The 27,439-nt window shown below is 44.8% G+C and overlaps 5 protein-coding genes across 10 annotated transcripts in view; 2 read left to right on the top strand and 3 right to left on the bottom strand.

Moving 5' to 3' along the window:
• Nucleotides 1-4,160: 4,160 nt before the first annotated feature.
• LOC6507826 lies at nucleotides 4,161-5,488 on the bottom strand. The gene is made up of 2 exons (XM_001956388.4): nucleotides 5,176-5,488; nucleotides 4,161-5,119 (listed from the first exon to the last, which is right to left on the bottom strand). Exons 1-2 carry the CDS (start codon nucleotides 5,303-5,305, stop codon nucleotides 4,296-4,298), a joined length of 954 nt encoding a protein of 317 aa, XP_001956424.1. The 5' UTR covers nucleotides 5,306-5,488; the 3' UTR covers nucleotides 4,161-4,295.
• Nucleotides 5,489-5,833: 345 nt separating this feature from the next.
• On the top strand, nucleotides 5,834-7,208 carry LOC6507233. Its single transcript, XM_001956387.4, has 2 exons — nucleotides 5,834-7,023; nucleotides 7,087-7,208. The coding sequence occupies exon 1, from the start codon at nucleotides 5,974-5,976 to the stop codon at nucleotides 6,961-6,963; it is 990 nt and encodes a 329-aa protein (XP_001956423.1). The 5' UTR covers nucleotides 5,834-5,973; the 3' UTR covers nucleotides 6,964-7,023; nucleotides 7,087-7,208.
• Nucleotides 7,166-13,232, bottom strand: LOC6507825. 2 transcript variants are annotated; one of them, XM_001956386.4, is made up of 2 exons: nucleotides 12,633-13,232; nucleotides 7,166-10,280 (listed from the first exon to the last, which is right to left on the bottom strand). In XM_001956386.4, exons 1-2 carry the CDS (start codon nucleotides 12,775-12,777, stop codon nucleotides 7,543-7,545), a joined length of 2,883 nt encoding a protein of 960 aa, XP_001956422.1. In that variant the 5' UTR covers nucleotides 12,778-13,232; the 3' UTR covers nucleotides 7,166-7,542. The 2 variants fall into 2 exon arrangements, with proteins under 2 accessions (XP_001956422.1, XP_014765486.1); XM_014910000.3 differs by lacking the exon at nucleotides 12,633-13,232 and adding an exon at nucleotides 11,585-11,760.
• An 80-nt stretch (nucleotides 13,233-13,312) lies between these two features.
• LOC6507234 lies at nucleotides 13,313-15,224 on the top strand. 2 transcript variants are annotated; one of them, XM_001956385.4, is made up of 4 exons: nucleotides 13,313-13,850; nucleotides 14,008-14,190; nucleotides 14,266-14,660; nucleotides 14,735-15,224. In XM_001956385.4, exons 2-4 carry the CDS (start codon nucleotides 14,013-14,015, stop codon nucleotides 15,068-15,070), a joined length of 909 nt encoding a protein of 302 aa, XP_001956421.1. In that variant the 5' UTR covers nucleotides 13,313-13,850; nucleotides 14,008-14,012; the 3' UTR covers nucleotides 15,071-15,224. The 2 variants fall into 2 exon arrangements, with proteins under 2 accessions (XP_001956421.1, XP_032309990.1); XM_032454099.1 differs by lacking the exon at nucleotides 13,313-13,850 and having other exon boundaries at nucleotides 13,988-14,190.
• Nucleotides 15,225-15,295: 71 nt separating this feature from the next.
• Nucleotides 15,296-27,439, bottom strand: part of LOC6507824 (serine-rich adhesin for platelets) — a 105,246-nt gene continuing 93,102 nt past the window's right edge. For all 4 annotated transcript variants that reach the window (XM_014909997.3, XM_014909998.3, XM_014909999.3 and 1 more), the window contains 5 exons: nucleotides 16,962-19,444; nucleotides 16,767-16,895; nucleotides 16,291-16,705; nucleotides 16,091-16,231; nucleotides 15,296-16,020 (listed from right to left, as the gene is read on the bottom strand). In XM_014909997.3, the coding sequence (XP_014765483.1) occupies nucleotides 15,872-16,020; nucleotides 16,091-16,231; nucleotides 16,291-16,705; nucleotides 16,767-16,895; nucleotides 16,962-19,444 (3,317 nt within the window). In that variant the 3' untranslated portion in view covers nucleotides 15,296-15,871. The remainder of the gene's footprint in view (nucleotides 16,021-16,090; nucleotides 16,232-16,290; nucleotides 16,706-16,766; nucleotides 16,896-16,961; nucleotides 19,445-27,439) is intronic.

The raw sequence follows: 27,439 nt of genomic DNA on the forward strand, positions 1-27,439 counted from the left end.
TATGTGTTGGGGGTGTGACTGAGGATTGGGGGTCGACAAAGTGTGACCAAGTGTCATAAATAACTGGGTTAAACAGCTGCAGCAACAGTCTTCGGCAAAAGTATGCGTCATTAAGTGAGCAAGTTACAAGCTGCAAACACGCATCTCAAGCAGGACGAAGGATTCGAGAGCTGGAAGCAGGAAGGGAATTTAATGTGACATGTTCAGGGATTAAAGTAACTCCACAGTAGTGTAGTAGTTCAAAGGAAAACCCACTCGATACATTTTAAAGGGAAATATTCCATTTTATTATCCGGAAACCTTATAAATTTGAAAGCTCCCTTACTTCAATGATCCTCTGTTTCATTTCCTTTTCGTTTCTCATAAAACTTTCAACAATGCCAGGCAAGAACATAAAAAAATTACGTTGCAATAAATATAAATAAAAGAGGGAGGACAAATTTTTCGGCTCTTAAATCCCACCCACCAAACACCCCCCAATTTCGCCACTTTCTCCGCCATAAATGGGAAGCCAGAAAGAGCTGCCAACTCGAATTTTTATGGCCAAAAATGCAAATCCCCGCCAATGACTCAGCCGGGAAAGGGCCACTCACAGTGTGCCACCGTTCTCCGCTCCTAAGCTCACCTGGCGGTGGTGTAAATTTTGCACACCTCTCACACAGCGTCTAATAAAATATTTATTACCTGCAGCCAAAATACTGAAAAAACTCCGAAACCGAAAATGCTAACCGAAAAAAAGATAAAATAAAAATACCAAGGCCAGGCGCGATGGGGCAACAAGAGGAGCAGAAAAGTGCACAAGAGAGTTGGGGAGGAGGATGAGAGGGGCATCCCCCACGACATCACGTACTGCGGCAATCGTTTGCTAATGCGGCAAAATGTCAAAGTTGCAACTGCAGCAACCAGCAGTCCCAGCGAATCCCCCACCAACTACCCACAACTTTATGAAATCGTTGGCTAATTAAATTTGGTTTTACCAAAAAAGAAAAAATTTAACAAGAAAACCTGCAATTCCCCCACAGAAGATGAATCGTTTGCAGGTCACGAGCACGAAATTGGCAAGTCCCAAAAAAAATGGCAGAAAATTACTTATATAATTTTACACAACTTAAATTTGATTATGGGAAATTCGTTAAAGTATCCTTATAAGCTGACGTTTTTTACTGGAATTATTTAATTGTAAACATGAATAAGACGGATGTGACAAGCGAAAGTTGCAGGCACATTTAAGATAAGCATCAGAAAAAATAAAATTGTAAGTGGCTAAGTTGAGACTAATAGTAGGAATGTGAAATAAAACTGTTTATTAAATATGTTTATTAATTTATTTTAATTATTACCATTATTAATAACAACAAATCGAGTTTTATTTTTTATTTCATAAAATAGAACAGCAGATTCAAATATTCCAAAAACTTGTCTGCTTTTCAAACCTCTCCCAAATATTACTTTTTAAAGAAACATTATTTCAAATATCTTTGAATTTTCCAACACTTCATCTGGCGCCATCTGACGAAAAGTAGCCGAACCTCCAAACTTTCCAAATGATGTTGCTGCTTAGCAAGTTTGTTTTCTTTCTTCGCGTGTTTGTTGGACATTCTTAAAGTGTTTGCTGTTGCCAGTTGGTCGACGATGTTGCACTTTGGGCTTATCTGGTGGACAAGGAAGTCATTAGCGAAAGGTTAGCCCGAGAAGTGACCCCTTTCGTGTGCCTTTGCAGGAGATCACATACCTCAGAGATCAACGGCGATGCCAACACCGTTCCTCCGGAGTTCTTTAAAATTAAAAAAGTTTTCGATAAGAAAATGGGAAGGAAAAGTGAATTAAGAAAACCAAAGCTTCGATTCTTTGCAGGATGAATTCCTGCAATATACATTTGATTACAAACATACCCTTTGAAGAAATACTCGTATACTTTACTCGGGTCCATCTGAAAGCAAAAGTTTCTTTAAAAAAAAATCAAAATAAAGGAGATGAAAGTTCAAAGGCGAAATGCAGTATGGAAATCAAGGAGCAACGGCAGGAGAAAAGTTTGGGCCAACTGTGGGAAATGGAATATACAATACACTGGAATAAAATTTATAAAAAACATTTAAGACTTAGGTTAGAGAGGCTATCCACCTGATTAAATGAGTTATTAGGATAATAAATTTGTCAGTTTATTAAAAATAATTGAAAACACTACACTTTTTTTTCAGTGCAAAGGACGAGGAAGGAAACCCAAAGAAATGGGTGAAGTGATATGCTTAAGCAGCAACAACAAGAAACCGGTAGTGAATGAAAGGCGGCGAAATAAATGAAAATGCAAAACGGGATGAAGTTAAAAGTTTTGTAATAAGTGCAGCCAGCGGCAAGGACCCTCCTACTGCGAGGAGCGATGGAGGGGCGAGGACATCAGCTGCGACAGCTGCAAAGCCGCAGAGGCAGCAGAAACTTAAACCTTCCCAGCCAACACAGAGCATGTGACTGAAGTTGTGAGATTCTGGGCATTGTTGATCCTAGAACTGAGCTTCTTAATCTGCTCCATTACAAATATTTTTTAAACTATGATCCTGGCTGACATTAAACCTTGGGAGGGAGATTTACAAAAATTAAACCCCTTAATCAGTGTTAAGTTTTGTGGATCCCTGCTGTCGGAGGTTTAGTTATTGTTCACTGGAAACGCTGTAAGCTTCTGACAGAGCACCCAACTATGGCTCTTTGTCTGATGAGGCTCCAAATTGGACTTGATTGGAATTTTTGGCAGAACCCCTCTCCAGTCTCCCCCCTTATTGGCACACACACAAAACACACATTGCAGGAATGCACTACATAACTCATCTTAATCAAGCACCAATTGTTGTGGACGCCCCCCCTTGATTGGGCAGCCCCCACCACCGCCCATGCAATGCAATTCAATCCATGGGCCTGCCCACAATAGTTAACAGCATTGTTACACTTTTAAACGGTATTTTTACGTTTGCGTTTGAATATGCGGCAAAAGGTAAAAGAGTAGCGGTGACGGTCCCAAAAACAAAAACCAGAAACCAAAAGCAGAACCCATTCGATGGACGCCTCCTGGTCGGGACCACTGCGGTTCATTAGCGGCTCCAAATGCGATTTGCTCTCAATGCAAAAAGGAGTCACTCCACAGAGGGGGCAGGGTGCTGGTGGTAGTGGTAGTGGTAGTGGCAGTGGCAGTGGCAGTGGCGGGGGCGGTGTGGCGGCTCCAACTAGAACACATGAGCACGTAATTTAGTAGCCGCTTTAGCACTTTTGTGTGAAAATCACAACGGCAGTGGCAGCAAAAACTTTGCGGCAACTCTTGCAAAAAACTAACCAGAGATGCCGAAAAATTTAACTAAAATTAAGGCTGAATGGGAGGCTATTTTTAAGGTTTTTTATTAAATAATAACACTCTGTTTGCCTCAACAAAAATACGTTTTCCAAAGCAATAATATTTAAAACCAAATTATAAATGAAAAATGATTTTGAAGCCCCTTAATGTTATATGTTATACTACCTTACCTTTGTTAAGGCCTTTATTTTTTATAAATAATATGAACTTGAAGAAAAAAGTCTCCAAACCGTCAGCTCTATTACTAATATCCTCCGCACCCCCGCGTTGTTTATGGCCATGTGCCACATTGGGATCACATTCGGGCCACTTTGGTGAGTCCGTGTGTGCCTGGGTCCGGTTTTTGCCGTTAATTCCTTTTTATAAATAGCAGGCGATACAATACAATGCCCCCGACCCACTCGCCCCATCACTCCTGACCAAAAAAACTAATTTTATTTGTTAGTCGAGGGCCAAAACTAATCAGTTTCTTTCTGGCCAACATGCAAAGGCTGAACTTGGATTATGTCTGCTGGTCTTCTCTTCTCTGGGAGCTGTCTGTTACAAAGATGCCAGAGGTCAAGTTGAGGCAGTTATATAAATTACTTATAGCTGTCCGAGATAAATAAGAAGAGATGAGGCTCATATTCTCTTAGAAACTAATATTAAATGGTACATTACTGGAAGACGAAAACCTATTATTTTGGTTAAAAATAAAAAGAAGCTGACGTGTTGGGCTTTCCAGCAGTGACAACTAGCCCGTCTGATAGGAAACTTATATTAAATCAAACCAATCAGACCTCTTCAGGCCCATCTCCGATAAGAAAACTAAAACAATAACAGCTGCGCATCGTTCTCCTCGAAAAGTGATTAATAGCAATCATATAAAAACTTAAGAATACAAAAGCACACAACCGGTTAGATATGAATGATTATCGATTTAATCAGCCACGGGACTGCTGGTGGAACCCGAAGTCAGTTAATGCAGCTTGGCCAAGATAGCGGCCAGGGTCTGCTTCGGGTCGAAGTCGGCATCGCTCTTCACGGAGATGTCGGGCAAGTGCTTCTGGATCAGCTTCCTGGGCTCGGAAACCTGGACGAGCTGGGGCAGGGCCTTCAAACCGGGAGCAACCACCTCCTTGGGGGTTTCATCGGCATCAGAGGCCACGGAGATGTCAGGGATCAGATCGGCATCGACAGGAACCATTCCAGAGACCTTGGACAGCACAGGCAGGGTCTTCAGACCGGGAGCAACCACCTTCTTGGGGGTCTCATCGGCGTCAGAGGCCACGGAGATGTCAGGGATCAGATCGGCATCGACAGGAACTGCACCAGAAACCTTGGCAATCTTGGGCAGAGCCTTCAGACCGGGAAGAACCTCCTCCTTGTGAGTCTCATCGGCATCAGAGGCAACAGAGATGTCAGGGATCAGATCAGCATCGACAGTGGGAATGGATCCGGAGACCTTCGACAGAAGGGGCTTCTTCAGGGCGAAACTGGCACGCTTGGGGGTCACATCGGCATCGCTGGCAACGGAGATGTCTGGGATAAGATCGGCATCGGCCTGGACAGACATGTCGGGGATCTTGGAGACCCAGGGAGCGGCCACCCTAGTCAAAGGGGCGACCTTGAAGTGGGCAGGGCGCCTCCTGGGGGTATCGTCGGCGTCGGTGGCAACGGACATGTCGGGCAGAACTCCGGCATCAGCCTGGACGGACATGTCCGGAATATCCATGGCATCAATGGCGGCCGAAATGTCGGGAATCATGTTCTGGAACATGGCCTGCATATTCTGGGCAATGACTGAAAGAAAAAATTAATTAATTTTTGCCCTTATGGTAGTTCCTAGCACCTTGTACCTTCCATCTGGGGATTGTGGTGGTTGGGGTGGATCTCGTACATCGCAATGTGCCTAACGGGGCGGTGGGGCACGAGTCCTCCGCTGACGAGCGGCAGGATGAGGAGGGCGCAAACGGCAAAGTATCGCATGATGGCTATAATGTCTCGAATTCGACTGAGCCACTCGGCCACTTGAGGAGAGGTTTTATAGCGACCTTATCGGACACGGCCACCTTATTTACGGCCCCGATAGAGCCTCCGTGCCTCTCCAGATTACGGCAGGGGGTGCGAGGAGAGCCACCGACTTTGTCCGGTGGTGCCTTGTAAATCTTAGCCGGTGGTTCACCGAAAACGGGAAGCGATGACCACGCAGTAGAACTGGCATCGCACTAAAGCCCTTTTGCAGATTCGGACTGAGGCCCTTGCTCTCTTGGTTCGGAAACACCGAATAGGAATTCTCCAGTCTATCGGAATTACCGAGCTATCTAATCGTCTGCCCATCGATGACGTGGTGGCTAGAGGACAGTTACACGTATGTACATTCTTTCCAGGCTTCCTTTGTTTATGAAATTGCATCAGAAACCTAAACTGCAATGATTCATATCAGTTTTTGGCAATACGTGGCATTGTGATAAGATAATCAAGTAGTTTAGGCTCTAAACTTCAGATATAAGTGACAAAAATTGGAATTAGGCATGCCATGAGATCTTTTTTTGGAAACATGTTATCCATTTTTCCCATAACATCCATAACATTTTGAAACACGAACGAGTCAACATCACGACAACCAACCAAATATCTAACTAGAATCCAACATAATGCACGATTACTTGGAAGATTTTGAAAATGGACAACAGGAGGGTCCAATGGTGAATATGGATGAGCTGGAGAACTTGCAGGAGGACCTGAACAATGTCCTGGACGACGAGGAGTTTGAGGTCGCGTCAGAGGACAGAGATAGTGACGGGGACAGTGTGGACACAAATGAAATCGGACTGGCGGCCATACCGGAGGAGCTGGACGAGGAGATGAATGCGCTGCGTAGTAACGGCCCGGAGGCCAAGCGACTGGAGAAGTCACAGCAAACTCTACCCGAAGAACTCGATCCTCGGGAATACAAGATGATGGAAGCCACATTCATTCATCTTAAGTCGTGCATGCGATCTGAGAGACACCAGTTGAGGGCCAACATCAGGATCCAGCGGCGGGTCATGTCCTTGGAAGAGAAGCTCCTGTCGGAGATGGAGGAGGTGAGACCATCGGTGGTGGTGTCTCCACCGTCTTTAGCTGGCCTGGCTAAGGATAGCATCATCCAGGACGTCTCCCTGCAGCTGATTCTGTCATTGGTGTTGCAAATTGAAGAGTATCAGGATCGAATCACAGAACTAAAGGACTTGCAACTGGATTATCATTCGAAGAAACCCAGCTCCACTAATGAAGTGCTCCAGTACCCACCACACGACGAGAACGGAGCCCCAAAGATCCTCATTTTCGAGCAGGAGGTCAACTTCATCAAGAAGTACATCAAGCACCGCCGACAATACCTAGAGTACCAGAAAGAGTTCTACGCAAAAATTGTTCAGTTGAATGCCCGCTGGCGACAGCCACCTCCTGCAGTTTCCGAAGAAGGATCATCTCTCGAGGATGCGAATAGTTCAAGTAATCACCAAACTCCGAAAGCTACACAAACACCAGAGAGATCAAGATCGTCCAGGGGTGCAGAATGCATTATTAATATGTCGGCCAGGACCCGGCCTGGACCTCTAGAGGAGCGTAACATCCGCCAAAAGTACTCCCAAGTCGATTAAGCATTTCATATCCATAGCCTCTAAGCATCTTTAGTTCAACGGAGAGATTTAAAATTTAAGGTGGACCATCGACGGATGAAGGATTTAACACTTTTGGCTTATATTATATTTATATTTTTATAGGATTGCCGCCTGTGTTTTCTGAATTTAAGATAACCCATTCAGTTGGATTCCAAATCAAACTGGCAACAAAACACCGATGTCTGATTCATCATTCGAATAAATGTAGTTTATTATTCATTTTATTTTTTATTTTAAATTGAATAACTAGTATGTTCAAAAAATGTATTTGAAAATATGTTTCTATATTAAGTGGCTTAAAACTAAATGAAATGAAGATACAATTTCTATTAACAATATTTTGGTTATAATAGGAATATAAAAAAATTCTGTATTTTCAATATATCATGTCGAAAAGTATCATAACTTCTCTATCCTCTATGAAATGGGTAATTCCGCCCTCAACAGTGTGTATTTTTAGTTTAATTCTTTAGAGAATTACAAATAAAAATGTAACGCAATATTTATAGTTTCTTAGATCTTTAAGATTCGTGTATATATTTAAGGATGGGCATCTCTTTACATGCCCAGAATGTCCTGGTCATCCATGTGATCCAGCGGCTCCCGTTTGAGGCTGGTTAGGGAGAAATCATCGGCAGCAATGGTGGCCGCCGTCTCTGTCGAATCACTTCGGCCCTGGCGCGAATTGGGTTCCTGCTCGGTCGGCGCAGAGACCGTTTTGTTGCCGACAACCACCCGTTTAATGGCTGCCTTCGCAGAGCTGGCCTCTCCCAGGCCCGAACTCGAAGATGCGGATGGTCCAGTGCTAGCCTTGCTGGCCGGCTGCACAAAGTCGTTGAAGGCGCTGCCCTGGACGTTGGTGATCTGTGGAGTCTTGGTCGGAACCGACGATCCGCCGACGGGCGAGAGCTGCTTGTTAATGCCGGTCACACTTCCGGCTACAGGCTTGCGGACCAGCAAGCTGTTGCCATTGGGTGAGGCCACCAGTTGTCCACCGCCTCCTGTGGAGTAGCGGGGCCTCTGCAAGGGCGGCACCATTCCCTGGGTGGGAGCTATGAGCCGACGCTTCAGCATGGCGGCCTCCATCGGATTTAGGTTGGAGTTGAGGGCTCCGGCATTGGCGGGCATCGGGCCAATAGGTGGCCCTGGAGGAGGGTTGCCCGATCCACAAACGGAGTAGCGGCGGGACATGCGAAGCTTTGGATGGGCAGCCTTAATGGCCGCAGCACTGTGCTGGCCGAACAAGGTGTTCATCGAGGATCCTTGGGGCCTAACAGCCGCCACAATAGTGGACGTACGGGGACTGACGACCGGGGGATGCACCAGCTTGATGGACCCGGATGTACCGCTTTCTGCCGAGTCCTTGGCCCGCAGATCCTCCAACGAGGCGCTCACCAAACCATTCGGCTTTCCATTCATCTGGAGGATGCGGAAAAGCTTTTTCTCATGCCCCGGACCGTTCATGACGGGAGTGGTCACCTCCACGGCCGATCCCGGCTTGTAGACCCTCTGGATCATATGGCGCGGCACTACCCGCGGCTGGCGCGTCGTATCTGGTGCCGCCGGCTTTCCATTGGTTATGGATGCGCTGGGAGATGGCTCTCGAGGTGAGGGCTGCCTAGGCGTCACCTTTGCCGCACTTACCAGGCTAACCAGCTCCCTTACCAGCCGCAGCTCCGGATCCGAAACTTGCTCATAGCCCGACGGAGTGTTGATGTTGAAGTGCTGGAGTTCCCCGGCCTCTGGAAAGTCGGTGGCATCATCGAAGGTCTCCATGAGCGACTGAAACACCTTCTTCTTGAACATCATCTTTTGGCGAGGATTCATTTCCATCATTTGGGGCTTGATCATCTCGAGGAACTGCTCGTCAGTGTTAAGACTGGGGCTTTCCGTTTGAGAGCTGCGTTCGCAACGCTTCGTTAGGGTCTTGTAGGGCTGGACTGAAATGGGTGAGGATGTGGAATTGGCCGCGATCAACGGAGTCCCCACTGTTCCGGCCTGACCGCCAGTGGGAGTTCCAGTGGCGCTGCTAGGGGTTATGGGACTAAAGGTCACCATGGTTATATTTTCGGGCGACTTCCTGGTAACCGTGTTGCTGGTCGACGTATTACTGGGAGTGCTGGTGTTGGTTTTGGAGGCCATGGCCGACTTCTGTTGGACCGACATGGACGACTGGCCCGGAGACTTCGGGGTCGGGGACTCACGCTGGGCTATCAACTCCTTCATTCTTTGGATCATCGGCTGCAACGGCTTCTTGGGCCTGCCCACGCTCCGCTTTTGTTGGGCATTGGCCGCGTTTGCCTTGTCCATGGGCTCCGGCCGGGGGAATATGTCGTCCCGCGAGCTGGCGATCGTCTTCACCATCACCTGGCCCTGTTTGTTGGGCAGAGAGCTCCTAGGCACCTGCGACAACTTGACTGGGGACGTGGAACTCCTGGCTCGCTGGAAAGCGGCCATGCTCAGCGATTTGCGGCGCTGCAGGCGGGTGAGCCGCTGGCCCAGTTCCGACCTGTGGATCGGCATGTCCTTAATGCTCATCGAAGCCCGGAGAGGACGACGACCAGCCCGTCGACTGGGAGAAGGGATGGTCTCCAAATCGTCATCACTCTCGTCCAGGGGATCCCGCGAATCGCCCATCGCAATGGGTGCCCTTTTCTTACCTATGATGAGCAAGTGGGAGTCGTTGTTCTTCTTGATAAAAAATTCGGACTGGCTGCGCGGAGACTCGACTGAATCGCCTTCAGATGGCTTCTCCGAGGTTACAGTCTGTTGTTCCTGGAAAGATAGGGTCGATTCGAAACCAAATCCAGTCAACTCCTCCTCGGGATTCTCTTCCACATTCACTTCAGCTTCGGTTTCCGAATTAAGAGCTGTGTCAGATTCGGTGACGTTTACTGGTTTTTCCGAAACCTCTTCCCGGGAATGTTCTATCGCAGGTCCTGATCTGGTTTCCTGGTCCTCGCCAACGACTTTTTCGGTCAGAGGGATGTCCTTCTTGTGATCTTCACTTATCCCCGGAGTCTCAGGTGCCTTGTCGGCAGTTATGACACTCGCTTTTAGAGACTGATCTAGTGAGATGTCCCTGCTTGAGCTGTCCCGATTGCTGTCCTTGTCCCTATCCGACTCGCTGCGACTGTCGTCCTCAGCCAGATGCAGGTGGGGGTCCAGAAACTTCAGCTCCTCCGCAAGGGGATACGAGAGGCGTCGCTGTCCGTTCCGCTTCCGTTGGGCACTTAAGTTCACAAACCGTGTGTAGCTATTTCGCATCTGGCGCCACTGCCGCTTGCAATTATTAACTGCAAGAGAGATAAAAAAAAAAAACAGAAGATGAGGCAGGTACTAAAGTGGGAGGGATGTGCAGGTACATGTAAAGCAACAGCTGCTGCTGCAACCACCCCCGGAGTGGGTTAAGTACGAGAAAGTACTCGAAATCACGGCCTCATTGGTCGGCTAATCATAAAAAAACTACAGGTAAACTCCAGGTTTCCCAGCTACCAAGAGATAATCAAATATACAAGCCAGCATTAAAGTTACATATTTTGTTGCATACTTTTAGGATTGTGCAATGTTAATTTTATTTTTTTCTTCTTAAGTAAAAAAAAAGTAATTTTTAGGTTTTATAAAATTATAAAAAATGCATTACTCTTAGCATTAATTTTTTTTGTGAAAATATGTAAACATTTTAAAAGTCAAATAAATATACACAATACAATAAAATACGACAAAATAATACAACACATTAGTGGACATTTATAAATATATTTTATTTTTAAACGAATAATTACTAGTATCATAATATTAATGAGTATTACTTCGTTATAGCTTAGTTTAGAGTTTTATTTTGTCTTTTTTCCTAAATAAATAAAAAAATAAATTTATATTTAAGTTTAATACACAAAAGTATGCTATATTTTATGTTTTTATTTGTTAAATTTGAATATTAAACAAATGAAAATACGTTGCTTTTAAGTTACTAAAAGTTAACTTAACTTTTACTTAAAAGTTTAGAAAATAATTCATCAATTTTGAATAAATCAAGTTTAAATGCCCAACCATAAAATAACATTATTGAATTTTGAATAAAAAACCTTAAAAAAATTTGTCTTAATGTATTATCTGCTACCAGCAATAAAATTGATAAATTGCTGGGATTTTCACAAAAAAAATTTAAAAAAAAAAAAAACACACACACCAAAGAAAATATTCGCACATTTTTGGTTAGACTTCGTATTGGCAATGTTGCCACCTTTCGAAAAGTAGTTTCTGGAATCTAGATGGCTTTTAACTTTCAATGGAACCCAATTATGCATAAATATGAATTTTTAGCAATATAATTTAATTAAAACAAAGCTTCACCCTTAGATTTAAGATCATTGCAAGTACTGTTGTCAAAATGTTTGTCAATCAAAATATAATACGACAAAAAAATTGAATTCTTACTGTATTAAAAAAATTAAGCTTTCGCAGTCGCAGAAGTCTTCTCACGAAATATCCAAAGAAAAAAAATTAATAATAAAAAGAATCTACTTTAAGTGAAAATGCAACAAATGTCCCATGAGGAAACCACCGGTACCCAGTCGACCACGTGCATGTAACTCACCAGAGTTATTGAAGCTAATAATATTGAAGATCAGATTTCGGCGAAAAGTTTAATACAAAAGCACACCAATTTTAAACTCGCGAGACTTCTGGAGGTTTTAATATTCTTTGACATTCGCAAAATCTTTTTGTTAAACTAGATAGATCCAACTTTCTACAAGATGTTATCGATAAATAGTGTTGTTAAAACACAGGGTTGTATTTGAACAGAAAGAAGTATTGCAAAGTACTAAAATATATGTAAACTTGTCATTTGATACCGTTTTTAAAGTAACGCATGCTGCGATACAAAAAAAATACTTAAATAATTTAATTTTAATAGAAAAAAATTTTTTTACTAATAATATATACAGGATGAATTTTCAAGGAAGGAATTTTTAGCAAACAGGGCAGCTTCAAGAAGTATTTGAATTTTATTAAGTTAACTACAGATATAAAAATTACGGAAACAATGTGTTAAGTTTTAAAAGCTTTGCTTCATATATATACTACATTTTAAAAATTATACATTTAGTTTTTAGAGTATTGTATTTTTTGAAGGATGAATGTAAATTTTTACGTTCATATTTAACCTTTTTATTTTAAAGAAGAAAATAAAAAATTTTTTTATACAACAAACTTTTCATCTATATTTATCTATAAAATTTATTTCAGAGTAATAAAACTCATAGATCTAAATATTTCAGGAAATCAATATATTAAATCATTTATATTCACATATTGTTTAAAATTTTTTTCTATTGGTGATTTGTTTTCTTTGAAGGATAATTCAAAAATTATGTTAATATTTAATGAAAAGTTATTTGCGCCCAAGTTCAATCAATGAGGTCATTATAATTATTCGTTATTTTCAAATTAATAGATGGCGACTTTAAACACTAGCCTTAGTTGCAAACACAGCCAAAGAAGAGGTGCTGCCAACCCGCATTGCGTTATCGATTACCGATAAATATCCCATGCAACACGACAACCTAAGTCGCTTTGCAACACTGTCCGCAGCCGTGCAACATCGTCTCCCTCGCACTCACACAACCAAACACCCAACTCACCCGACTCTCCTGTTTCCGAGGCCACGATGTCCCAGGAATTCTCGCAGGGAAGGCGCTTCCTGTAATTTTCAGCTGTGCGATCATACAGCGCTGGCTGCTTGGCCACAGCCCGCAGCAGCAACACGTCCGCATTGCCTTTGCTCATGGCCACCCGCTTCCTTTTCGATAGTTTTCGACCCGAATTTAGAGACCGACGAACGAGAATCGTGCAGCAAATACAACGCACAACACAACAACACGCGCGGCAGCTGAAAACGAAACGCAAACAGTTCCGAATACGCCAAACGAGTGTTCCGCACACACACAGTGACTGCGATGAGAGCGAGAGAACAGGGCTTGCAATGCAATGTGAATTGGCAGGCCAAGTTAGGGTTGGAAAAAATGTGCGAGGGCTGACGACTGATTATTTATTATGTTATGTCAAAAATTTGTTACATTCGATTAATTTCAAATGAATTTAAGAAAATGTATTTAAGAAAAAGTACAATATTGTATAGTAATTTTTTAAACATCAAGGTCTATAAATTTCTTTCATTTTATATATATAGAAAATGTAAGAAATTATATCTATTCAGGCAAAAATTTTAAAATCCATATTTCACACAGTCAAGATAATGTTTTCTTTATTTAAAAAAAAATTGTGTTATTTTTAAATCTATAAAATGTTGCTGCAATTACAATAAAGAGGTTGGCAGCTCCTAAGTGATCAAAACCACTTGCCAGATCTGGCAATACCGGCGTTCTCTTCCGTCGAAACCTTTCGATGCCAGGGGCGTACTGCAACATCCGCTCTCTTCAAGGGTTTAACGCTGAACAACAAACCTTCCCCCTTGGCATTCACTAGAGGGGTTTCGGGTCTTTGCTTAAGGTTGAGTTTGTTGTGGTCAATACATTTTTTCTGCCTGCCGCCCTGCAATGTTTACACTTTGGTTCAAAACTGCTTTATTTTGGAATTAAAATGTACGCCAACAACCAAAGCAATCTCTTGTGTTTTGTTCAAGAACTGTCAATATAACAACTATAGCTCGTGTTTTCTCGTGCTGTTAGTTGCAACAGCAACACTTGTTGGCAGCAACACCAATATCGCAAAGAGAACGAGCGAGTACCGCAGAGTGAGAGTAACAACAGCAACATCCGGTGACACGGCAGCAACTCGGACCGGAATTGTAGTTAAATCATTACCATAATTTAGGTGAATCTATTGGCTAGAGGATCCAGGTGAGTGCGAGCCAGGAACGCTTCAGGTGTCGGCAATATTAACTGTTGTTGCAGCAGGCGAAAGCAGCAACGCGGAGGCCCGCCAAACAGCTGTTGCGCGCGCAGGCGACGCGTATTTCAAAAGCAATTTGATTTAGACAATTTCTTGAATTTCTAGGCCCCATGAATACTCGTCGCCGTCCGGTGGCTCCCGCGCCAAATATTTACGCCATAAATGCCAAGATCTGTCGACTGGTAGCCGACCATCCGTGTCTCTATGATCGCTCAGATGAATTCTATATGCGACAGTCGACAGTAAATGAAGCCTGGAAGGATATTTCCAAGAAAATGCGTAATTCTGGTGAGTTATTTAATCCAATACTTAATTATTGTATTCATAACTTTTATATTTTAAAATATTTTATGTTTATTTCAGTTAAGAGTTGCAAGGAACGCTGGCGAAACATCCGCACCAGCTACGCCCGCTCCATCAAACTGCACCATGGGGCGAATACGTATTATTTGAACAACGAATTGCTCTTCCTGCAGAACCACATCACTCCCGGGGTCCCCGTTCCCCTGAAGGGTCGCCGCTCAAAGGCCAGGGGTCAGGAGCAGTCGGGTCAGGACGGCGACTCGCAGGATGTGCCTATCGAGCCTCTCATCGAGATGAAAAGGTCGCCAAGCAGTGTGGATACGGAGCATGCGCCGAGCCACGACAGCGAAGAGAAGACCGAGTCCGAAGAGGATTCCGAGGACGAGAGGGACTCGTTTGTGGCAAGAAAAAAGAAGCGTTTGCGGTTATCCGACGAGTTCAGGGAGGATGAAAAGGTGGGTAGAAGTATATCTATTTTTTTTTATAATTATTTTATTTAATATAATTTTCATCAAAATCCTTTTCACAGACATCTAAGCCTAATGTCATTGCCCCAGCGCCTGCCATCGACTTCGATGATGCCTTCCTGCAGGGCTTGCGTCCTGAAATCAAGCACATGAACTTCCACCAGAAGCTGTACTTCAAACGTCGGGTGTACGAGCTTCTTGGTGAAATATTCGAGTCCGGAGACTCGCTCTCACCCACCCACCACCACCAGTCCTGTCTGCGTCGCCAGCTTCCCCCTGAGAAGGCGAACGGAGCAATCTCGGCACCCTCCCCCTCGAATCCTTTGCAGCACTTGGGACTGACCCTGCAGTTGCCCAAACTGATACCCAAGCCAACCAAAGATGCCGGTGCCGGCTAATCTCCAAAGATCTGGATTGCTACTGAGTCCTTTCGAATTTATCCTTAATACTTAGGAAGAATATTACTTTAAGTTGTTAAAAACATATGCAAAAAGTTAACTGCACGAGCAGTTGTATCCAAAACTAGATTTTAAAAATAAAGATTGCTAAGGTGAATTTATTAAAGATTCTTTTATGAGACTAAGATTAGGGATAGCCTTCAAGGTAAGTTCCGAAAGTCATGGTTATTTTCAAATATATTTATTTTTAGCAAATACTTTTGTATACGTAAACATTGTTTTTGTTTTTCATTAAATAATATAATAATTAAAATAATATACATGTATAACGTTCCCGTATAATTTATGGCATAAAATATAATTGTGTTTTTTGCTTTTCGTATTATTTTGTGGATTAATAAGTTGTGTATAAGGAAATAGCACTGCCCCGAAGGCGGCCCTTAATTTTCGTTTAAAAGTTTAAATACGTAAATTAGTCTCGATTAGTTATATGTACAATCATCGATCAGCTATAGTGTAGGTATGTATATGATGGGCATCAAAACGTTGTAAGAGTTTAAACAATTGCACTTTAAATTAAATATCTATCAAGTTAGGCATACATTAAAGGTTCGTTTAAATGCAAAACAATCGCTCGCAATCGCTTCTCGATCCTCGATCCGGAGTGGCAAGACCCCCAAGGTTGGACCTTGGACCGGATTAGGGGCTAGACCAAAGTAATAGGCTTAAATCTAACAAAAATTGTGGCGCATTCTTCCCCTTCGTTGGCTCTTTGTCTTCCTCCTCGATTGTCCTTTAGCTTCAGGCAAAGCAAATCTTGACCGGCCCCAGTGGCAGTTGCTTCATGTAGTTCCAGGCGTCCACTCGGGTCATTCGGGCGGTAGAGGCACCATTAATGCTCAGGATTTCGTCACCGTTGCGCACCTGGTTGGTCTTTTGAGCAGCACCACCTGGTCCGGGAGTTGCGAATGCCGAATGTTAATTAATCAAGCTCCTAGCCGTATGACAAATGACTCTTACCCATGAACACCTTTTTGACAATAAGGGGACGGTTTCCCAGTGGCGAGTCGAAGCCGCCTTCAATGGAGAAGCCCAGGCCGCAGCTGTCCTTGACAATTTCCACGCACCGGGAGCCTCCGCCATTGGCCGCAGCATCTTCAGCTGGAATTAAGGTTTAACTTTAAAATGTTCTTAAAGTGGAGAGTAACTTCCAAGCTCACCTTGTGCCCGAATTTCCGCTGCAATGGCATTCCTCGCCTCCGCCGCCCGCTCCAGCAGCTCGCTGGTGCTCAGCTTGGCGGCATCTCCACGAGACAACTGCCTTCTGGCCCGGATTCCTGCAATCGTAGCCTCCGTATCCTCATCCCTTAGGCTGGCTGGCTGCTGGGGACTCACGGATCCTGTGCTGGGGGTGGTGGCCACCGGGGACTCTCCCGCTTCGTTAGAGACAATGTCCAGATCCAGGTCCAAGGATCTGGAGGCCTTGTGGTAGTTTCGTTTGCGCTCGTAGTCCAGATCTGTGGGCTTCTCGTTGAGGGAACTGAGGGATCCCAGAGAGGAACGCTTCTTGGTCAGGGATTTAACAACCAGGGACTCGGAACGGGTCACCACTAGCACCACCTCCGGACGGGGGGTCTGGAAAGTATAACATAAATAATTAGATGAGATGTACACCGATTTAATCCGATTTAATTACCTTGAGGACACTAATGGACTCGCGATGCGTCAATCCTCGCATGCTCATTCCGTTGACGGCCAGAATGCGGTCTCCCTTCTTCAGGCGTCCGTCCTTGGCAGCCGGTGTGTTGCTCAGGATTTTATGGATCTGGAGGACCAAGAATAAAGGCAATTAGTATTGGAAACACTATAAGGAAGAGGCACAACTACGAACCGTAATTTCCTTGGCCTCGTAATCGGATCCTCCGGCCAGGGTGATTCCGATGCTGCTCTCGGGCGTGTCCCTCTGCAGGACAATGATGAACGCTTCGGGTGTCTTCAGTGGCGGATCGGCTTCTTCCACGATCTGCTGGACATCCTGGGCGGTGATCAGGCTCTGGTTGCTGCCAAGTGAAGAGAAGCTGCCGAATTCCGTGGCCGTTTCTTGGGTGGTGCTCACATTCTGGGTAGTGGAGCTGACGCCGGACGAGCTGGAGGCCAGGGAGTCCAGAGAGGAGAAGCGCTCGTGATGGGGCTTCGGGGCGATCTTATGGATCACCGGCGAGTGGGTTTGAGAAGCGGCGGCACTTCGTTCGAACTTCTCCCGCAGCTCCGCGGTGGTCTGCTGCTTGGGCAGCTCCCGCTTCGGAGATGGAACATGGAGGGGCAGTAGGGGCTTGATGGGCTCCACTGGCTTCAGCTTGGCCTGCTGGGTGGGATCGCCCTTGAAGCTGGCCTTGCGCTCCTCGTCGATGAACATGGCACTGATCTTGGCCGGCGTGTCTGACCTCCGGCTGCTGTCGTCCGTGTCCGATGTGAGCTCCACATAGGCGGCCACATTGATCAGCTTGTCCACCACCAGTTGCTGCTTGCCCAGCTGGACTTGCTGGTGCTGCTGCAGCTTGTAGCTGGAGATGGGCTTCATCCGGCGGTTGGCCAAGGAGCAGGCCTCGCCGTCGGTGCTGTCGTTGTCCTCTTCCTGGCCGCGGCTCTTGGCACTGCGGCACTTGGCCGAAGCTAGGATGCTCTTCCGGCTGGAGAGCACCACAGGCTCTCCTCCGCTGCCCACCTGGTTCTTCAGCACCCGACGGGTTAGGTCCACCGCTGGCGTGCTGCCCAACGAGCTGCAGCTGGCCTGCGATCCTGCCGAAGATCCCGAGGTCAGAGTGGAAGTGTTGGAGCTGGCTATCGAAGTGTTGGTCTCGGAGCTCAGGGTTCTGGTCAGGGCGAACTTCTCTGGCGGTGTGGCCACCCGGGCTGTGGTGGAGAACACTGAATCCGTGTCGCTCTCCAGATCCAGTGGTGGTGGTGGCGGCGGCAAGGTAGTTGTCCTGGGGTGCAGTGGTGTCAGTGAAGTCCTTGGTGGCTTGGCCGGCGGCTGGGATAGCTGATGCTCCAAGGGACGCCTCTGACTTGTGGAGAAGATGCTGCGGTAGCTGCTGGTCGACCCGCTGCCCGATCCCAACTGGTTGCTCCTGGTGCCGGCTGTGGTGGTGGAGTTGCTGCTGCTGCGGTGGCTCTCGCCCAAGCCGCTGTCTGTGCTGTCCTCTCCGCTGGCTGCCTTGACCTGGCTCTTGATCTCTGGGAGATCCAAGATGGGTTCCAGCAACTGAGGCCTCTCGGGGATCACCAGACCCCTCAGTTTCGACAAACTCCTTCGGCGCTGCTCCAGGATATTTGTAATGGCTGCCTTTCGGTGGGCTGCATCTCCGCCCTCGCCGGAGAAACTGATCCTCCGTTCCACTCCCGACGCAGAGTAGGATCCTCCGTGACTCCTCCTGGGTAGGGAGGCGTAGCTCTGAGGGGGCGTGACCGTGTTCAGAGAGTACATCGAGTCGGCAACGTGCAACTGGGGCAGCTGCTTGGCCAACTGGTACTGGCGCTGGACATCGTTTAGGTTCTCCACGCTCATGGCGCGGGTTTTCAGTGACGGAGCTGTCGAGGAGGAGCAGCTGTCCAGCAGATTCTCGCTACTACGGTTTAGTGGCTTCCTGGAGAACGAGGACACTGGAGCTGGGGTCGGAGCTGGTGGTATGGCGTCCAGTTCGTTGTTGGAGGAGAACATGGCAATCTTGTCGCGCACCGACTTCTCCGACTTCTCATCCTTGCGCCAATCGCTGGGCTTCCTCGCAGGTCCACTGCTCAGAGATCTCTGGTAGTCCCGTCCAGTAGTCTGGGTTGGGCTGGGAGCCGCCTCCACATTTATGACCAGATCCTGGCGGTACACTTTACGGGGAACTGTGGCCGGGGGACCTGTCTTGGGCAGTGGTGGTGCCGCATTCCCGGGCTGGCTGTCAAAGCTCAGCTCGGCGGTGGCGGTGGCTGTGGTGGTGGTGCCTTTGAGGGGGTGGCTGGAGTGCATGATCAGTGGCTCGCTAAAGTTGGGCGGAAACTCATGACCATCGGGCGGCAGGCGGGAGTAGGTGGGTGGGGAGGCGTAGCTCAGGTAGTCCTGCACCAGCAGCTGCTTCGTGGTGGTGGCCTGGTGCAGGTGGTGCGTGGCTGTCGTCGTGGTGGTAACTCCAACTGCTGTGCTGCTGCTCAGCAGCTCCATTTTGCTGCGGTTCTGTGGGGCAACCGCCGTCTCTTCGGCTGCCTTTTTGCTGCTGTTGCTGCTGCTGCTGCTGATGCTGCTGATGATGGTTGCTGTTGGGATGATGTTGCTGGTAGCACCAATGTTGCTGATGTTGCTGTGGTGGCTGTTTAGGGTTCCAAGATCTGCAAGAGGTTCGGGAGAGAGAGGGGAAAGGTTTCCGGTTAGTCAAACACAAAACACAAGGATCCAACAAGAGGATACAACTAGGGACTGAGTCCCAAGTGGCTGGGGATTTAGTCAACAGATTTACAAGTAATAGGAGTTGGAGTAGCTAGCTGTTGGATAACCGGAAAGTAAGGTAGCAAAAAGAGAGAGAGACGCATTATAAGTCTATTGAAAAAACCATTTCCACAAATCACAAAAATCATTTAAATAATGGTCAATTAGTTTTCGGGGGAGAGCTCTGTTTCTGTTACAAAACTTAAATAATTATCCGTCCGGCCAGTGGGGCAAGAGAAACTTTCGCTCACAGCAAGGTACCAAATAGTTGTCATTATGCGATAACCGAAACAAAAGCGAATCTTACGGATGCTATCCCAGCAATTAAAAACCGCAACAATAACATGAAAAATTTGTTAAACTCTGTGGTTGACACAAAACGTTTCTAAACCGAAAGAGAAGGTCCCAGAGGCGGAGACAAAGATTTAGGCAAATAAATTATATTCAAAGAAAAATACAAAAAACTAGAAAACGAAAACAGTAACAAAACCAAGGGTTTCCCTAAAAGCGAAAGTAGCTAAAGAATGGCTCGCGCCACGAGATTCCCTCAAGCGGAGAGTTGACAAAAGTCTCTTTTGCAAAAAATTTGCCTAATTCTGCGGCTGCTTCTCGTTTTCTGACTATTGGGGTCACTCGGGGGAGTTTCGTTTACCAATTTCTATTTAAATAATTTATGGCTTAGTCCGACAACAAGTTTCTAATGTCAGCCTTTAGTTTTGATCGCTTAAGTGGCTCTAAATCTAAAATTGAATTCGTCAAAATAGGGAATATGGAGAGCAGTCAGTAGAGTTCTTTTTTAGACTTGTAACCATTTGCATAATTAATTGAACTGAAAATAAAAATGAAAAAAAAAACGAGGCTAAGTTTCATTAAAATGGAAAACGCTGCGTGGATTTTTTCACTTTGTATCTTTTTACCTTTTGGCCACACACACAAAATGTTAATGAACTTTTGCAAATGTAAAGTTCGCGAAAAAAATGTGAGAAGAGTAGCAAAAAATAAAGAATTGTTTAATGAAAAGAAAGGCTACAAAAAATCATGTTTGCATGTGCCGAAAAAACAGAAAAAAAACAAAAATGATTATGGCCAAAAAATAAACTGAAGAAGTGCGTGAAAAATTGCAAAATGTAAAAGTCAAGGGCCTAAGAAAGAACTTTGACCTTGGCTAAAATCGGAATAGGCAGATGGGCTCTGAAGGTTGAAAAATTCGTCATGATAATGTTTGTATAAATTCGCTCTTTCACGTACCATGTATTTAATCGAAATATTTTCCAAGTCTCGGGTATTTTATTTCTCGAACAGACAACTTCCTTCAGTGCTGGCTTTCAGACAACTGACTTTTCAAAAAATGACTTAGCTCATCGAAGTATTTGCTCAATGAGCCATATCGGCGCCGGTTACTACATCATATAGTATTCCTCAGTCCTCAGTAATGAGTCAGTTCCAAAAACTGCTAAGAAAATACGTCATACGATGACGGAACTACAGCCATCAAGGCACCTGTATTATATCACCTAGTTACATATATTTCCCACTGAGCTCAGCTACCAACAACCCACCTGATAACGAATAATAATTGTAATTATTTATCGAACAAATCTCTCCCAAAAAAAAAAGAGTTTATTGTTGTGTTTTTGAAGCCTAATTAATCAAATTAGGCAAGAAATTTCATAAATTCCAAGCGATTAATCTTCGCCTACCTGTAATATGAGTGGGGCTGTTGGTATTTATGGGCCTTTGAATAATTATCCAAAACTAGTTGCTTATCGAGTGTTAATCGAATCAACTCTACGGACTTGGGTTAGAGGTCTCTCATCTTTGGCAAAGTGTTTTGTAATTTTTGTTAAGCCTTTTTAGCCAATGCCGGCAATTAATTCACACAGTTCTAAATAATATTTTTTCCATTTGGTAATTTACTGTTATTTATTCGCTGTCTTTCTGTATATATCTTTAATTTTATTTCACATTAGCACCCGCTGGGAAGTGATCTGTTGGGGTCTGAGGAGTTTGGATTTAATTGTAATTTTCAGGGGGTCTCCTCCGCCAGCCGCAGGGGGTTGTGAAGTGCTGGGGATTGTGTGAAAGGTTGTTGATACGGTATTCTTATAATGAGTGTTGCCAATTTTAGATTGGGCCCGAGTTCAACAGAACTGTTACTGTGGAAAGGTAATTTCTTAATGAATTCTTTCAAGGAGTTCAAGCAATTACCATCTCGAAGGTGGATATTATACATATTAGAAGCCTCTCTTGCTAATCAATTGTCTGTCAGTATTATTTAATTCATTCCAGCTGATTGTTTTGGCCAATTTGTTGCCATTTCCACCTCAAGCCCCTCATTTAATTCACCTGGTCTTTCATCGCAATTGTTTGTGGCATTTCCGTGCCATGAAACATGCCAAAGTGCCGTCTTTAATTAAAAGAGAAGAGGCGAAGAGATGGGCTGCAGAAAGACAAAGAAGCTGAAGAAGAAGCCGCCGTTCAATGTCAAGATTCTCGGAAAAGCTCAGTGCTCTTCTGGCCGGCACTAAATGCACTTTTTCCCCTAATAACTTCCGCTATTCGCTCCCAGCCCTTAGCTCTTAGCTCTTGGCTCTTAGCTCCCAAAGCGCCACCTACAGTTGATAATTATAAATTGCCTTTTTTCCCGGACGGAATATTCCCACAGAACCCGATGAAAATCCTGTAACAAATTGCTCGCATTTAGCCAACAAAGTGCCGGGGCTTCTCCCCAGCTTCTTCCTATTCTTCCCCACCTTTTCTGAGATTTCTTGGCCCTTGGAGTGCGGTGGGAAAAATCTGTTCGGGCGCGTAGCTAAATAATTGAAATTAATATTTTCTCTTGAATTTTTATGCTTTTCAACAAATTTCTTTAAAATGAAAACAGTTTATCGCCCCTGTCGGTCTTCTTTTGACGTTTCAGCTCCTGGCTGGCAGAAGGGGCATGGCAGGAGGGGTTCAAAAATGCGTAGATTGGTAGCCCGCAGAATTTTTTCCACTTGGCCAGCTCCATTCTGCGGTCGGTTCTTCTTCTGGCCATCTTCTCTATCTTATTTTTTTTTTTGCTTATCCTCATCGCAATTTTCTGAAGTGCTGAAACAAAAAAAAATTGGATTTCCCAACTAGCGAGCTCCGCATATTTCATTTTAATTATTTTATTAAAGTCTCTCGAACATAATGTGCAATAATTTAAAGTGTTTTCGATGCTGAAATGACGGATTGACGGCGGGTATCTGGCAGCCTAAGGTGGAAAATTATTATTTAATGCTATTTAATGATCTCTCGACTGCAATCCGTTTGCATAATCCACAGTCCCCATCGCTGATGGACGGATGATTGGTCATCTGATTGACGATCTCTGCTCGACTTGTGCCAAAAAATGAGGACTCCATCTGGCCTGGGATTCTTCCAGTACCTGTCCGTATGTGCTCCATCTTGTCACAGCTGGTTTCGGAAATTGTTCTGTCATAAGAGTGGCAGTCATCGGTGGCAACAAGGGTTAAGAGGAATGCCGTCGAGTGGCAACAGCTGCTCGGGTTTTGGCCATTTAGATGACGAGCATACGGTTTATTATGCGTGCAATGTCTCAGAGGGAGCTAGGCTATGGACATTCGTAGTACCTCTCATTAAAATTAAGAAGCAGAACCCACTTGGCTTAAACAAAGCAATTAAGATAAGCAATTGCTTAGTGACTAAGTGGTCAGAGTGACTTCTTTTTAATGATTTCAAGTCAAAGTGCCGGAATACCCGAACAGATACCTCTTCTGACTTGCAGTAGGGCACCCTAAAAAATGCACAAGCCATTTCTTTATTAAATAAAGACCAACTGCAACTGAGGCATGTGCAACACAAGCAAGAAAACATAAAGAAGAAGCAGGAACCGCTGCTCAAGACCCCGGTCCGAACCTCGTTTTCTGCCACACCCTTCTGCCTCCTCTGCCCTGACTTTCGCACCTTGCTGCCGTTTTGCATTTAATGTGTCATGCTACGATGCAGTTGCTGCTGCTGCTGCTGTTGCCGTTGCATATGTTGCAGTTGCAACTTCTGCTGCTGTTGCTGCTGCTGCTGTCGTTATGTGGCAAGCGCCAAGTGTTGCAAACAATGAGAGCGATAGAGAGGCAAGGCAGTTGGAAAAACTACTCGTATGCAGAGAAGGAAAATGTGTGCTGCCAAGAAAAATGTGCGCTTAAATTGCAGCCGAAGGGGGACAGGTGGCAGCGGGAGATGAAGTGTGTGCCGTTGCATAAATATCGAGCTAAAATGCCACAACACCGGGGCGGTGGCAGGGGCATACTCGCTGTCTGAGGTCGGATCGCAGCTGCCACACACGACGAGCACGCACACAAAGGCGGCCACAGGGAAGATTCTAATGATGAAACTTTTTATGAAAAATCACGTGTTTTCCATTGTATTGGGGAAGAAAAGTATCTATGAAACGAATCTCTAATGGTTGCAGATACAGAGGTGTGTAATTCGAATCATTTTCGAAGACTATTGTACTAGAAATGGAACAAGAATGTCAAGAAATATATAAACTTCAAATCTAGTAGAAACTTGAGTTTGTCGTAAGTAGTCCCCACTGTACCCCACACACCTATAGCCCACCTTAAGCCGGCGGCAACTCTTTTTCGAGAAGCTCGCGGCAAACTTGACTTAAACGCATTTTTTGTTGTTGTTATTGCTGTTTCTGTTGCTGTTGCGCTTGCCTCATTTCGCCAGGGAAGGCCTTAAGGCCCAGGTGCGGGGGAGAAAGTGGCAAAGAGCCAGGAATGTGTGGCAAGAACGTTATGAATTATTTGATAGTTGCGTATATTTCAGATTTCAGCACAGAAACGGGAGAAATTTATGCACGACAGGCTTAAAGAAAATAATGGAAAAAGTTAATGGTTAGCAAAGCCCTGTTTACGATCAACCAGAGACAAAATATTCCCGGAACAGACAGCCTTGAGCTTGAATTACTGTCCTAAATTATTTATTTAATATCAAGTTGACAGTCAGCTGAGGTCTCCAGTGCTGCAAAAACTGCAACTGCAACAGAAAAGCTCAACAAAACATCCGGGCGAATACGTTTCTTAGAAAATAATATTGCCTTTCCCAAGACCCTCTCTCCCCCACACCACTTCCAAAACCTAATTTCAATGGAATTATACGATCATCAGGCCAATAAAGAAATGCATTCCCCCATAAATTACTTCTAAGCTTTGTTTTCATTTTTTTTTAATCTTTATGCGTATAAGCACATAAATCTCGGTGCAGTTAAAAAGTAATTTAAATAAAAGCAAAAGGCGAGGCCAACACCACACAAGAGTATACAAAAGTATAGTATAGTAGTCCCGAAAAAAATCTAATTAAAATAATACCAAGAAGTTACGGAAGCAACTAATTGGCTTCAGTGGAGATTAGTGGCCAGTTTTTGATATAAAAAGTTTCAGCTTTAATTTTTCGAGTGTGACATTTGTGTGGTGGTGCTTCTTATATAACACATAGACCACCACATAAAGCCCGGAGCGCTTTTTATGATGATGATAATGATGATGATGAGTACGAGTACTTTTAATAACCGCGTCTTCAAAATGCTTTGAATATGTCAAGAACCGTAGCGGTGGCTATGGCGATGGCGGCGTTCAGAACTTTGATCTCCTCGCACCAGAGGAATGGAGTTGGGTTAATTTTGTGTGTGTTTTGGCATTCGAGATATGTGGTGGAAATGCAATCGGCACAATTAAATGTTTTGCACACGGCCGGGAGAAGAAGAATGGCCAACATGGGTTAATTACTTGTACCCCAGAGAAAGGCACGCTCCGGTGCACATTTTAAGTGGAAGCCGAGGCACAAAAGGTTCAAAACTATTAAAAGTGTTTCTGTTTCTCTTTCTCTTTCTTGTTCTGTATCTGTATCTTTTTCTGTATCTGAATCTGTATCTTTCTCTGCGTTTCCTCCCGGCACTCGGAGTGCACTCGATTGTGTGGCTTGAACCGAACCTGCCACCTGTCGGGGTTCTGGGCCCTGCTCTGCCTGCCAGCCGGCCTGCCTGCCTCATGTTGCCCTGCCGTTTTGTCTGGGGTGCGATCTTTATCGGGGCAGGGCCCGTCACCTGAAGCTCGACTCTGAGGATTTCCAAGCGACTGATTCTCGAGTGAACAAAATGTCGAAAAGTAACGAACTAGAAGCCCAAGACCAGAGCCATGCATTGTTTTCTTATCAATTAAAGCGTGACCTTTGTTGTGGTTTTATCCGAATCACTTTGGCCCCAGATTCGGGTTCCTTTTATGGTCTAATTAGTTGGAGAAATCTCTCGGCTCCCCGGCTCCTCGGAAGACTGCCAGACGATGACAGAACTCTGCAGAGGGCCGGTGATCCCGGCCAATAAATTGTACCTTATCGCCTCCAGAAACTAATAATGATTATGACACCATAACAATATCAATTTGGTAATCAAGCGGCAAATATCTATGAGCTTCATTCCGGGATTCGGTGATTCGGTGATCGAAGAAGCAACAACCTCTAATTGAGTCAGAAATCATTTTTAGCTCCCCTAATAATTACCGGGCAGTAAATAATATTAACAATTGAATTTACAACAGATCCACAGGTTCTTCTTCACTTGCTGTGCAAACACACGGTCAGAAGACAGACACACACCTGTCGACAGGTGTCCGAAGAAACAAAATATATACTTTTCGATTTCGATTTATTCAAGTGTCAGCCGTATTTCGAACGGCTTTGAATTCGTTTCTTGTCCCGCAATAAAAGCAGAGTTGTCATTAACCGGAGGGGGAAGTGAGCGGCGCAATCGTAATGGAAATACCATCGGGCTTGTAAGTGTATCTGACGGATACCAAAAGTGTCGCTCAGTCAGTCAGACCGAACAAGTGTTACGTTCGAAGGCGAAACGTCCACGGCAAGAATGATAACAAGTGGAAAAGTACACAAACAGAACCGATTGAAACCCAATATGGCCAACAGGGGAAATCATAATGAAAATCTCAATTGAAAATGGGGAAGTACGAAGCTCTTTGTTCCCACAAAAGCCACCTCTCTAATTGTCCTTATACCTAAACTTTTCCCACATCAAAAGTAAAATATATATATCTGAAGGTATATATCTGATGATGAGACCTTTGATGTGTTGCCGATTCCGTTACGGATCCGTTTGGCTTAGCCATTTAAAAATGCCAGGCACAAAGTGCCCCAGAAACGATATGGATGGCCAAAACCCATCCCACAGTCCGGTAAGTCTTATAAAACAATCTCCAATTGGATCGTTTTTGAGGGCTTTGGTATTTCCTCCTTTCGGTTTTCGCCAAATTCTTTTTAATGCGAAATTCGCAGTTTTCGTTGACATTTGCAAATTCTTGTCACAAAAAGCGAAAAATTTGTTTCAAGCGAATTTCAACTATTTCGGTTGTGGTTGCGGCCTCTTTTCGGTTTCAATTTTGGACTTTATGGCCGGGACTGCTGGAGTTGCATTTAAAAAGAGGCTCGATTCCGATCCCCCCTTCGCTGGTATATACAAATATATAATTTATTTTTAATGCGAAAAATTGAATGAAAGCCGGTCGACGATGACAGACAGCCAAGTAGCCACCGAGTTTGGGTTGAGTGTTTATGGTGCATTTGACACAGCAAATTCGCTTGCAAATCGCATCAAATATTTATGTTAATTCCCCCGGCCTTCGCCTCTCCAGCTCCGGCGATTTAAACGAAAGTAGTTCAATTTGCTGGCGAAAATGTTTGTCCATGGCATACAAATTGTGTCTCTGAGTGCTTTGTTACAGAACTTTTACTCGCCACTGAAGGAAATGTGTCACGAAAAGAAAAGACACTGCAAGAAATGGGGGGAAGACTCCGGAGGAGAGAGATCTCCGGAGAATGACAGGGCGAAAATGCAGGCCCAGTGC

The sequence above is a fragment of the Drosophila ananassae genome, chromosome 2R (genome assembly GCF_017639315.1).
Source record: "Drosophila ananassae strain 14024-0371.13 chromosome 2R, ASM1763931v2, whole genome shotgun sequence".
NCBI lineage: Eukaryota > Metazoa > Arthropoda > Insecta > Diptera > Drosophilidae > Drosophila > Drosophila ananassae.